Source organism: Rhagoletis zephyria, unplaced genomic scaffold (assembly GCF_001687245.7).
Source record: "Rhagoletis zephyria isolate East Lansing unplaced genomic scaffold, Rhagoletis_zephyria_1.1 Rzeph_scaffold_01634, whole genome shotgun sequence".
Taxonomy (NCBI): Eukaryota; Metazoa; Arthropoda; class Insecta; order Diptera; family Tephritidae; genus Rhagoletis; species Rhagoletis zephyria.
In genome coordinates this window covers 98,271-112,336 of record NW_016158718.1, presented here as the reverse complement: position 1 = coordinate 112,336, position 14,066 = coordinate 98,271, and the positions used below count along the sequence as shown (strand labels likewise).

Sequence of the window (14,066 nt, the reverse complement as noted above, 5' to 3'; positions counted from 1 at the left end):
TTCTTCGTTATATTCGCGCGATGTGCCAAATTAGGCTATTATAAAGTGAGATTGGGCGACAAGTTTAACCTTTACTATACTTATTATTAGACTTAACTTACAAGTGAACAAATTTGAATATAAGTACTTGATTGATAGCGGCCGAATGAACAGGTCATGTACATACATACTTAGTTTAAGAACAATGTGTAGTGAGTAAGCGATTGTGTGAATAAATTGAAAATGGATTGTTAATTGAATCGTCGTGTGAAAATTGATTCCAGATGTGGGTGTGTGGACGGACGGACATTGGACGATGGGCGGGGTAGAATGAAGGCGTAGGCGACACGCGGCTTATAGTTCGGGGTCGACAACGATTCTGGCCACTGTCGACCATGGTAGGGAGGGAAGATGATCGCCGGCCAAATAACACCAGTGGCAGCAAGAGCCTTTGAATGGGGTCAAGGTAGGGGAGGGGGAATAATTAAGGGTGGGCATGTGGTGTCCCTATCAAACAGAAAAGGGGTACGAGTTTTTGTATGGTGCGGTTCCATGCAGCGGTGGTCACAGCAACCCACAGTCCGACGAGCTAGCTCGTGCTACAAGCAAGCGTACCCGCAAGCGCAGAGTGAGGCGGTCTTCGCGTTGCAAGCAAGGTAGAAGCGTGGCATCTGGCAACACGTACGTAACAACTTAATACTTACGGATTCGTAATCAGCACAAAATATTCTATCAAAAACAGATTTAACATTTGCCGCATCAAAATCGGTGTTGCCCTGTGTTACCTACACTAATTATATAAAGAGAAGCTCCTTCTTTTTATCAGAGGTGATCTCGCGAACGGCTGTACCGATTTTTTTGAATATTTGGTCACCTACTGCAGACTTTCGTTATATTAAGGAAGCGTGGAATCAGCCACACATATCGAATTTTTCATACCGTATATCTCTGAAAGTATTTGTGGTAGTGTCCTCGAAATTGGTATAGAGATTTTGGGGCTACTGGAAAGGGACGCGTTACCTATTTGTGAATATATACACCCAGAATACAGAGTTTTTTTCTTTTTCATAATACTTTTTTTTGGTGATTTTTATAGAAATATAGTTTATTTTGCATCAAATGGTACCTAATTTTGAGTATGCACTTTTATAGTTCACTCAATTTCAGTATCATAAAGTGCAAGTTTTAAATGGCTATAAGTTAGCGTTGATTTTTGAGAACTTTTTCGCTGATGATGTTGCGCATTTTCTCCGTATAACGAATGCTAGGTAGTTTTTTTTTTTAAATGGAAAAAATGCTGAAGAGTGTCAGTATGTAATAGACCTATTCTGGTGGGTGAACTTTGTATTTGTTTGAATAGGTCCCTGTACAGTTTAAGTCCACAACTGAAAACGCCAGGTGCCGCTGGAGTCGATTTATTACTCAAAATCGTATTGCTGATCCTATTTGACTTATCTATATATATAAAACAAAGTCGTGTTAGTTACACCATTTATAACTCAAGAACGGCTGGAGCGATTTTTATGATATTTGGTTTTTGAATTTGTCTACCTTCCGAATAGCAGAATAACTATTAAACCAACCGCTAGGTGGCGCTGGAGTTGAGTTATTTGTAAAGCCCGTATATGAGATATGTATTGACAATAGGAAAAACAATACCATTGCAAAAAAAAGAGCCGCCAGGTGGCGCTGGAGTCGAGTTATTAGTAAAACCCGTATTTGTGGCCCGATTGGCCTCATATTCGAGATATGTATTGACAATAGGAAAAACAATACCATTGCAAAAAAAAGAGCCGCCAGGTGGCGCTGGAGTCGAGTTATTAGTAAAACCCGTATTTGTGGCCCGATTGGCCTCATATTCGAGATATGTATTTACAATAGAAAAAATAATACCATTGCAAAAAAACCGCCAGGTGGCATTGGAGTCGAGTTATTACTAAAAATCGTGTTTATGGTCCGATTATGCTCAGATTAAAAATATGTATTGTTAACAGGAAAAAGAATTCTTTCGAAAAAATTTGCCGCCAGGTGGCGCTGAAATTAAGTTACATATGTATATGTAATTAAAAATCGTTAGTAAGAAAGTGAGCGTGAAATTTAAATGTTTGAAGAGGAAAGTTTGTGAAATTTTTTATTAATTGTCAAATAAGTAGGCAGTTATTCAGTTGCCATGACATACCATTGAGATAGATGCCAACATTTTTTTCCGAGTTTTCACCAATTTTAATTCAGTGTTCGACGGTTATTGCGTTTGATTTCGATTCTATTAATTCGTTTCAAACAATTTTTTCAGAAATTATTCAGCGAAAAATGATTTCAAAGGTGTCATTGTTCGCGCAATCAATCCGATCGATAATTTTGGTGTGTTTAATTTTCCAGGATTTCTGTGCGAATATATTTTCGATTGCGATTTTTAAACGGTAAGTTGCCTCCAAAGGCGTTCACTTTTTGAGGTTATTACATTTGTTTTTGTGCGCTCATAGATAATTTCTTAATTAAGTAATTGTGAATAATGTGATTAGTTTTCAAGTGCTATTTACATTGCCGCGACGCAGAAGATCTAATCTTTCACAACGAAGTCATAATGCAATTAGACTTCGGAATAAAACCAATCAAACCACTGCAGATGAACGAGAAACCGCACGAGAATAGCGCCGCGTTAGTATGATCCGACTTCGTGCTTCACTAACACAAGAACGAAGAGAGGAAGTACGTCAAACTGCTAATTTAGCAATAAGAAATCGTCGAGCTTATAATACAGATAAACAACGTGATTATATTCGACGCGCACGAAGAAGTTATTCAAGTATTGATTTGAATCGAGTGGCGTTTCAATACGATTGCACAATTGACTACAGCTCGCATCCTTCTGTTAAACTTGACTTGGGTGAACACCCAACAGAACTTAGTGTACAATACCTTAATGAAGGCGATTGATGATGGAAACGGTGGTTTATTTTTCCTCGATGCGCCCGGGGGAACTGGGAAAACATTCCTCATGTCATTGTTTTTGGCCACTGTTCGTGCGAGATCGGAAATTGCAGTAGCAGTTGCTTCTTCTGGGATAGCAGCCACGTTGTTATAAGGATGCCGAACGGCTCATTGAAGTTACCTTTGAACCTTCAAACGACTGAAAATCCGACATGCAACATTGCGAAAGACTCAGCAATGGCCAAAGTTTTGGTAGCAAGTAAAATCATCATCTGGGATGAATGCACAATGGCGCACAAACGCGCATTGGAAGCACTTAATCGCACTTTGAAAGATCTGCGCAATGACTCAATATGTTTTGGTGGCGCAATGATTCTACTGTCTGGTCACTTTCGCCAAACATTACCAGTCATTCCAAGATCGACGGCTGCCGATGAAATAAACGCTTGCCTGAAATCATCTACTCTGTGGCGCTTTGTTAAGGAACTTCAGCTGACCACAAATATGCGAGTTGCATTGCTAAATGATCCATCCGCCGAAACTTTCTCTAAACAATTGCTGACTATCGGTAATGGCCGTGTTCCTGTCGACAATCGAACGGATTGATTTCCTTTCCACCGAATTTTTGCAATTTCGTTTCAGCAACGGACGAGCTCATCAACAAAGTGTTCCCGAATATAATTGCTAACCACAAATATCACAATTGGTTGAGTGAACGAGCAATTCTTGCGGCAAAGAACAACGATGTAGACCACTTAAATATCACAATCCAAAAGCAAATCATTGGTCCACTTCATTCCTTCAAATCGATAGACGGTGTGACAAATGAAGACGAAGCAACCAACTATCCAACTGACTTCTTAAACTCATTGGATCTGCCTGGCTTACCACCGCACTATTTACAACTGAAGGTTGGCTCCGTAATTATCATGCTTCGAAATCTTAACCAACCAAGACTATGTAACGGAACGCGTTTGTTGGTAAGAAAACTCATAGACAATGTCATTCATGCGACGATACGTAAAGGAAAGTTCGAAGGTGAGGAAGTTCTCATTCCGAGAATTCCGATGATCCCAACCGATACACCATTCGACTTTAAACGAATTCAATTTCCGATTCGGCTTGCATTCGCCATGATGATCAACAAATCACAAGGTCAATCTTTGAGTGTTTGTGGCCTGAATCTTGAAAATGAATGTCTCTCTCACGGTCAACTTTACGTGGCATATTCATGTGTCGGAAAACCATCCGCTTTGTTCGTTTTCGCACCTGACAACAAAACGAAAAATGTCGTGTATAATAATGTGCTTAAATAAATCGACTAGAGTGCAACCAACCTATCCACCAATTCTGGTTTTTTGTACATTTATTAAACTTAATTCATTGTGAGTTCTTTTTAATTTTACCGTTAAAAAAACTGTTTATTCACCTAATAAGTTACGATAACATTTATTGATTCTGAGGCGGTACGAGGTTCGCCGGGTCAGCTAGTTATTTAAATAAACTAAGAAATCTTCACAAACGCAAGGAATTCTGTACAAAAACTTTAACGGGGGGGCCTCTCCCCAGAAATAAAACGACACTGGGCATAACAGGAGATGTAAAACTGAATGTGTAGAGTCCAAGCTGATGGTAAAACTCCTAACAGACGGCGTGGTACATTTCCAAATGTGATTAAATGTAAATTACAAGTTTTAGGGATGTTTAAACTTTGGTAGAACATATATGTACCATCTGGGTCGAAAGGGTTAAGTTTGAAATACTGACAGCCGATTTCTCAGTGGATGTTTAATTATAATCAAAAGATAATCTCTTATTGTCATCTTCTCAGTGTACTTAATAAATGATTAACTCACCACCACCTTTCATAATATTTATTAATGGCGAAACCAGCCTGTAAAACCTGCAAATCGTGATTGCAAATCGGGTTGGGTTGAATCCAAACAGTTTGTTATTTTGCGTAATCCTAGGAAACGAGACAATTGCTAGTTGACACCTTTTTAATAATGGTTCAAGTTTAATTAATGCTTTCAATCTGCTCGCACGTATGAGTTGTCAAAAACCACTGTTTTGAACATGTAAACCTCAAGTAAATGTCAATACACCAATTTACAAAAGTATTTATTAAATCTAAAAATCAGTACAAATTCGAAAAAGCAGTACATTTTGCGTACTGATTTCGGGCTCTTAAAAATCAGTACAATAGAAAAAAATCAGCACATGGAATGATTAAATCAGCGCATCTGGCCACCCTAATTAGGTATTACTGACTTAAAAATATAAAAAAGGGAGAAAATGATGTATGTACCAAGTGAAAGACCCCCTAATTATCTTTACTTTGACGTTATTAGTTTTTTAATAGGTTATGTCGTTCGAATGATATTAATATTTAAAAAAATTTACTTTAACCATTGATATCTTTTTTATTTTTATTTTTTTAGCTATTTTTTCAATGTTTGTGCTGGTGGGGAGTGTGTGGTCTATGTGTTTTGACAGCCGTTGTCGATAAAAATTAGAGAAGACAACGATTTATTCTTGATTCGATTGTTGATTGATCTGAATCACCTACGAATTAAGTGATTCGCTCTCAAAATTTTGTATGGCGAATTACGTGATTCGGTTCTTAATTGGGGCGCCAATCACGAATGAGAGAGCGAATTACGAATGGGAGAGCGAATCACTTGCAGTGGAAACATCGTTTAACTGTCGGCAAGTTGCTGCAGGTTTGGATTATCAAAGACACAAACTAAATTCGGAAAAAAGGGTTACATTCGCTTTAACTCCAAATAGTGTTATACTACGTTCTCATTGAGCCGTTAACTCGAGTTTAACATTTTGAGTTTATGAACTACTGTCAAGCGTTCACATTGAGGTGTTTAAGAAACTCAGAATTTAATTTGACATTTTTTTTTTACTTTTTTCTTATTCTCATTTAGTATGTTCCCGTACTACAGGATTTCACACACACACACATAAGTCTAGAATACCAACCGTTTAGCTATAAAAAAAAACAAGAAATGAGGATCGATTGAACTTTTTACGCTAGTTTCAATCAAATAAACAAATAAAAACCAAAGCCAATAAAATAGGTTAAATTCCAACTTATCTATTTTTTATGTGTTTAATATCTCGGAAACTACTTAACGGATTAAAGAATTATTGTTGCTAATTTCGACATAATTTAAATGCCTTTTATGCGACGTATATACTATAAAACTAATTTTATATAAACGCCATTTAAAAAAAAAATATATTTTTATTTCATTTGGGTTTTTTTTTGTATTTCCGGACTAAAAATACAAAAAATAGCGTATAAATTATGTACATATGTACATGAAAGACAAACTAATTACCTTTATTTGGACGTCATTAGTTTTTTAATCGGTTATATTGTTCAGAAGATATTAATATTTAAAAAAAAAATTAGAAAATTTAACTTTAACCATTGATATCTTCTTTATATTATACTTTCGTCAGATAATTTTGGTTGGGTTGAAATCAGCAAAAAAAGTTCTATCGAGCCACATTAGTGGTTTTTGCTTCGCTAGATTGTGGATATTCTAGACTTATGTGCACAGAACGACCTCGGACTAACCCTGGGATTCAATAATTCACCCTGGCATTAAGTAAGCGGTCTCTAGTCACTAATAGTGACGTTTGGTGGTGAACTTGGATTTTGAGACTATTTGGTATTCAGTACGCTGTCTCACGTCTCTATTCTCAAAAATAAGTCACTAATTTGTCAGCTGGCTAAGAGCAGGTCACAAAAATAGAAGCATGGAGGAAAAGCTTATTTCCTTCCATTTTATTAAAACAAAACGCGAAAATGAAGCGAGGAAATTTGTTCAACAAGAATTTCATTATGAAATAAACCAAAATGCATTACTATCATACAAATGTTTTAAAATAAAAAATTATTTTTTTGTTTCTTAAACCTTAAAATCTAAAGATTATAAAAAAAAAATAAAAGTAATAAAAAAAATACTAAATAAAAAAAAAACTAAAAATCCTTTACGGCCGAGGAGGACTTGAACCCGGGCCCTCTCGGCTGCCTGCCTAATGCTTTGACCACTCGGCCATTGCGACTCTTTGAGCGGCGCGGGCAAAAGGCATACATAAACACTATCAGTTGATTGTCTGTGTTTGCTATCATCACACATTTTTGGTGAAATTTTTGTGACTCTCTCCTTCTGAATACCCAAATCGTCTCAAGTCACAAAGTTAGTCACTAATTGATAATCTCAAATTTAGTGACTTTAGATGATACTGAATTACTGAATCCCAGGGTTAGACGCATTAAACTTAGACCTGGTAAAGAGGCAGTACGGGAAGTTGGTTGCAGGTTTCGACGTGGGAGAGAAAAAAAGAAATGTTAATAGAAAGAAATCAGAGAGAGGTAGAGACTTAAAACATATTGCAACCAATTCCATGGCATTACAAATTATTATAGTAATTTTAACAACAAAAAAAAAATTCAAAACCAATAACTTACTTGCTAATAAATTTTTATTATAGCTTAAAATTATTGTGACCAATAGAGGTAAATATGTTGTACAAAAACACATAAATAGAAGTTCACAAAAGTTGATATAAAACTATTCGTCGATTTAAATACTTAACTTGTGACTGCGCATGTTTATTTTAGGAGGAGGAAGCATTGAAAGCCTAACCCCGTCAGTGTGAGACTTTAACCTAAAATAAACTTCCTACCGTCATCTACCGTTCCCCTCCCTGTACCCCCGTCAAGCATTTCGTCGGGATTATAACACTGTGTGACTGATAAGGTTATAGATCTATTATCTTCTTCTTCTTATTTGGCGCTGTAACCGCCAAAGCGATTTTGGCCGACTTTAGCAAAGCACCCCAGTCGTTTCTCTTCTGTGCCAACTGACGCCAATTGGAAATGCCAAGTGAAGAATACTTTCAGAGCTGGAGGGTCGGTGTCCATTCGAACCACATGGTCAAGCCAGTAGAGCCGCTGTATTTTAATTTGCTGCACTATGCCCATGTCGTTGTAAAGCTCATACAGCTTATCGTTCCATCGCCTACGGTACTCGCCGTCGCTAACGCGTAAAGGCCCGTAAATCTTCCGCAAAATCTTTCTCTCGAATACTCCAAGAGCCACCCCATAGTATCTTGTCATTGTCTAAGCTTCTGCGCCATATACCAGCAAGGGCATTATGAGTGACTTACAGAGTGTGGTTTTCGTCGAGAAAGGACTATACTCCTGAGTTGCCTAGTCAGTCCAAAGTTGTACTTGTTGGCAAGAGTGATTCTGCGTTGGATTTCCATGCTGACATTATTATCGGTGTTAATTCTGGTTCCCAAGTAAACGAAATTCTCTACATTTCCGAAATTATAACTGTCAACAGTGACATGGGTGCCAAGGCGCAAATGTGCTGATTGTTTGTTTGATGACAGGTTATGCTTCGTCTTGTCCTCGTTTACCCCCAGACCCATTTGCTTTGCTTCCTTGTCCAACTTGGAAAAGGCATAACAAACTTCGCGGTTTTTCTTACCAATGATGTCAGTGTCGTCGGCATAAACCAGAAATTGTACGCTCTTGTAGTAAATTGTTCCTGAGCGGTTCAGTTCTGCAGCTCTTATTATATTGTACAACATCAGATTAAAGAAGTCACATGGAAGGAAGTCGCCCTGTCTGAAACCCCGCTGGTGGTATTGCTCAACGTCATTTTACACAGCCGTTTGAGCTTTGAGGGGATGCCAAATTCAGACATAGCGGCGTATAGGCAACTCCTTTTAGGGCCATTGAAAGCGGCTTAAAAGTCGATAAATAGGTTGTGAGTGTCGATCCCTTCTCGCGGGTCTTTTCCAAGATTTGGCGTATTGTGAATACCTGGTCTATGGTGGATTTTCCTGGTCTAAGCCCACACTGATAAGGCCCAATCAGTTCTTTGACGGTGGTATTCAGTCTTTCACACAGTATATTCGATAAAACCTTGCAACCTAAGCTTAGAAGGCTGATCCCGCGGTAGTTGGCACGCATGGCGCGGTCGCCTTTCTTGTGGATTGGGCAGAGCGCAGTTTAATTCCAGTCGTCGGGCATTCACGTTATTAGGTCCTTGCCATCGTTATTGAATAGCTCAGTTGACAGGCCGTCAGCTCAAGCAGCTTTGTTTTGTTTTGCTGCACCGGGGCGGGGTCCTATATAGGCTGCATCAATATAGTGGTGCGAGTCGATGTTTGGCCCTCGGAGTGTACGTATGTACACCTTGAACACTGGAAGCATGCCTTCCGTCTATCACAATATGCTCTTGAAGCTTGATGGATCTTTTTATGCTAGAACCCAGTGCTACATACTGCCAAGTTTCGGGACCCGGCGAAGTCGATCAGTCTCAGCCCGCCTTACACACACACGCTTTACACACATATTGCGATACAAATTTAAATTGTGTATGTAAATTGTTTAATTATATCAAAATATAATTGAATTTAATTTCTAAAATATACGGCAACCCTCTTAAATAAATTTCAGAAGAAAATATTTGTAACCCATGTCAATTCATACCCATACTTTAATAATTCATTTGACGTATTAAATAATTTGAGTTTAACTTTTTATACAGGTGGAAACCCTATTTAATGTTACAAATGCTCAAACTAAATATTTCTTAATACTCCTTTGTTCTACGCCCATATTTCATTATTTCATATAATTTAATTTAATTCGACTTTTCAAACAGATGGCAATCCAGTTAAAATTATTTTTAAACAAAAACCTCAGCCCGCCGTTTCTATGTGGAGGCTGAATTTCTCCTTTAAATACTTGGCAACTGTATTAGACGTCGCAAAGCTCTACGCTTACCTTCCTCGCCCCGTCCATCGCATTTAATGGATGGCGGTGACGTTAACGTTTATTTTCCCTAGGACATCAACCAGCCGGATAGAGCCACCTTCCCGATTAAGGGTTCGGATATTCCAGGTGCATACCCTCAAATCATAGTCCTTCCTATGTTTGCCGTGATCGTCAACAAAAGGGGGTATCATCCGAGGCATGTGTTTTTTTTTCATTGCGCAGGGTTTTAATGTGGCGGGACCCAAACCCAGCGCACGCGGGGTGTTACGCCCTCCCACTTTAGCTCGCTCCCAAACTAGTGTTCGGTCGCTACCCAGAGGACTCATGGATTTGGAAATGTACAAAACATAGTGGTCAAAAGCGAATATCTCAACTAAACCCTGATGTATTTTTCAAATTCTTAGCTCTACATACCTGTGTAGTAAACCAAATAGCCGGACCAGACGTTATTGAATATGAAAAATATAAGAAAATAAAGTCTTCCGTATACTCTGTAATATTCCTCCGCAATTATGTATGTATAAATATGAGGACGTATTGAACATTTTGAGTATGCAGAATTTTTATACTGGTATATTCATTTATGCTATGTTTATGTTTTGTCGCACCGTGTTATAAATAAAAAATTCATTAAGGGCCGTTAACTTATCTATTTTAAAGTACAGTTAAATCATTAGTTAAACTTAAATCCAGGGGAGGTACTATTTTTGAATATATAGGAAAGCCAGAAACTGTAGACCCTCCTCTTTGTGTGACAGCATCAAGGCGCACACCAAAAATCGGAGGAGAAGCTCGGTCAAACACTAACATATGTGTAAGCGCCAATCTATTATTATTAGTATTTAGCTTATGCTTACTTTAATTAAATTATAATTTGGCAACATATGGCAACCCTGTTCAAAATGTTTCAAAACCAAAACCGTGTTAAACCTTTTTCGCCTTACACACATATTGCGACACAAATTTAAATTGTGTATATAAATTGTTTAATTATATAATGAATATAATTGAATTTAATTTCTAAAATATACGGCAACCCTCTTAAATATATTTCAGAAGAAAATATTTGTATCCCATGTCAATTGATACCTATACTTAAATAAGTCATTTGACATATTAAATAATTTGAGTTTAACTTTTTATACAGGTGGAAACCCTATTTAATGTTATAAATGCTCAAACTAAATATTTCTTAGTACTCCTTTGTTCTACGCTCATATTTCAATATTTCATATAATTTAATTTAATTCGGCTTTTCAAAGAGATGGCAATCCCGTTAAAATTATTTTTAAACAAAAACCTCGTTAAACCTTTTTCGTTTGACAATTGTATTGTGTTATATATTTAAATTATCTAAAACTCTTAATTAAAATTGAATTTAATTATAAAATCAGGTGGCAACCATCCTACATGCAGTTTAGAAATAAATTTTCTTCAAGGCAATTTTGATTTATATTCATAATGAAGTAATATATTGAACCTATTGCTTATATTGAATCTAACTTTGTAACAAGGTGGCAACGCTCTGCAAAATATTTTCAAATCACAACCTCTTTCGTCCGACATCCACATCAGGATATACATTTCAATTTTCTGCCTTTATTTAAGTCGAACTTGCTTTTTGAAACAGGTTACAACCCTCCTAAATATAAATAAAAAATAAAGCCTTTTAAAAATCATTTCGATCGATACTCACAGTGTAATATTTGATTTATCTTAAAAATAATTTGAATTTAATTTTTTTTATGAGGTGGTTATACGCACAGGAGACCAACACCTTAGCTACACCATCAGAAACTTCTGAAATTAAAAACTGTGTTTCAGAGTTAACCGACTCCGCCAAAGACTTCACTTTTAGGTTGGACCGACAGTACACCGCGACCCCTCCCCCTCTTTTAAATTTTCTATCATTCCTTACCTAATTATAATTAGCTATTTCATAGAAGTCCGAAGCATCAGTACTGAAGCAAGTCTCAGTAAATTAAATTACATCAACAGCAGCCTCATCAAATATACTCCTAACATAATCAAGTTGATCTGCATTCAAACTACGCGCATTAAAATGAACCACATTGAGGCCCTCAGTTTTCTTGCACAGAATATCTATAAGTACTTTATGGTTTCCATTACCGCTGGAGTCCATATCAATATAGTGGTTCAAATCCACCATACTGAACCATAAAAAGAGATATTACCACTCAGCAGCAAAATATAAAAATTAATAGATGAGCTTTTGCTATACGATACGGTAGTGGTTGAGTTAAAAGTGTAGAAAAAACGGCGTGAGTACTAGCCAAGAATGATAGAATACAAGATTGCGCCCATGAGAGAGAATTTTTGAGCGTAATTTATGTGTGACGTCATCTTGGTGCAATTGGCAATGGTCTAATTTTGCAGGAATTAATAAATATACGAAGTTTTATTAAATAGGAACACGTAGCAATAATTTTCGGCATGTAGCCCTTTAGGTAAGTACGATTTTCAGCACATGCCGGACGTTGGAAAAATGCATGAAGTTATATGTATTTAGATATGTATATAAAAAAATTTACTTATATCGCACGCTTGCCTTTTGTTTTCACTTTTACAATTTGCCACTGCAGACTTCATTTTGCCTTGTAATGTTTCAATAATTGTGTAAACCTACGCGGAAATATTAACGCGAAATGTTTAGTTATTTGCCCACGGTTTTTGGGTTAGTGGGCGGAGCGGGAGGGGGGTGGGTCTTGATATCTAACCCACCAGATCGAGCACAGTTCATACTTGGTAAAAAGTCACACCTGATTTCTCGAAAGCTTCCACGTACCCCCGGGGAAGCATTGGAAAATGGTCTAAAATTAGCATTTTGACAATGGAAATGCAAACTCTATAAACAGTATTTTTGTGCAGAATACCTTTCTATTATCAAAGGTATTCAACATTTCGTTTGCATATACCTCCGAATACGCCATCTAGAGTATATTTGCATATAACTACGGCGACCATATTAGCCAACGTAAAATAAAGGACATTTTTTTTCAAAATGATAAAAGTATCGTAATTTAAATCAAACATTTACTAGTACATTATATTATCTAATTGTACAAGTTTCCCTTTTTTTAAGGACGCTTGGATTATTATTTTGTTATGAAAGCTTATAAACCTAGTAAAAGACCAGTTGAGCACGAATTTTGAAAGTGCAGAAAAAGTAGCAATTTTGAAGAATATCGATTCTCCTGTTCCAGTTAACAAATGTTACATAATAAAACCTAATTGCAAGCGATTGTAGGTTTCCTCCGAAATGAAGAATAATTTCACAAGAAAAATTTGAAATGTTATAAAAAAATTCACCAAAATTAAAATAAAAATTTGAGTTTTAGAAAAATTTTGGGTATGCAGTTTTATAGATTATTAAATTGTAGTATAATAAATGCAAGTTGCAAGTAGCTAAGAGATTGTGTTGATTTTTAATCTTTTTTTTCGATAACACTTCGAAATGGGAAATAAATGCGTTTGTTTTATTTTTAAAAATCAACGGGAACTCTTAGCCACTTGCACCTTGCTCTTTATTATTATAAAATTTAATCATCTATTAAACTGCATATACCAATTTTTAATAAAAACAAAAAAAAATATTTTGGTGAAAATTTTTTAGAACATTTCAAATTTTTGGGTGTTTTTTTTTCATTTTGGAAGAACCAAACAATTGCTTTCAACTGGTTTTTATTATGTAACATTTATTAACTGAAAAGTAGAATACATTTTCTTCAAAATTGCTACTTTTTCTGCACTTTGCACTAAAAAATTTAAAATAAAAAATTCACAAATAAGACTCCACTGAACACTTGCAAATTTTATAAGCTTTCATTCAAAAAAAAAGACCAAATGAATGTAAAATTAAGTCTCCAGTGAATTATGAACACTAAATGCCAGTTTTGAAACTTAGCGTGCAACAAGTGCTGGGCCCAACTTTCCCCTTTCTTTTGAGAATTTTACTCAAAGTATGTATATTAATTTTTCTATCAGTATTAGCAATGATTCGTGATTTATAGATTGCACGAAGATTATCGATTAAATAGCAACCCTTAAGAGAGGTGCGAAAGTTTTCATTATATTTTATAAGGGGCATTTTTATTATTTTATATTCTCTGTTCAAACATTTACCTCTGAAAAATCCAGAACTGATTTAAAGGACAGATTAAGAAATAAAGGACAAAATGCGTCCTTTATTTTGAAAAAAATTATAAAGAACAGAGAGCTAAAATAAAGGACTGCCCTTTGAAATAAAGGACGGATGGTCACCGTACATAAAAATCACTCCGAAATTCACAAAAAAGTGAATTTTTCAAGACGAATTTAT

The 14,066-nt window shown here is 36.2% G+C and overlaps 1 protein-coding gene and 1 long non-coding RNA gene across 2 annotated transcripts; one reads left to right on the top strand and one right to left on the bottom strand.

The window, feature by feature from the left end:
- The first annotated feature begins 3,066 nt into the window (after positions 1 to 3,066).
- LOC108364686 (ATP-dependent DNA helicase PIF1-like) lies at positions 3,067 to 4,226 on the top strand. Its single transcript, XM_017618471.1, has 2 exons — positions 3,067 to 3,478; positions 3,553 to 4,226. The coding sequence occupies exons 1-2, from the start codon at positions 3,067 to 3,069 to the stop codon at positions 4,224 to 4,226; spliced, it is 1,086 nt and encodes a 361-aa protein (XP_017473960.1).
- A 1,289-nt stretch (positions 4,227 to 5,515) lies between these two features.
- LOC108364690 (uncharacterized) lies at positions 5,516 to 12,301 on the bottom strand. The gene is made up of 3 exons (XR_001847795.1): positions 12,291 to 12,301; positions 6,492 to 6,494; positions 5,516 to 5,613 (listed from the first exon to the last, which is right to left on the bottom strand). It is a non-coding gene; the product is annotated as an uncharacterized LOC108364690 (long non-coding RNA).
- Between the last annotated feature and the right edge of the window lie 1,765 nt (positions 12,302 to 14,066).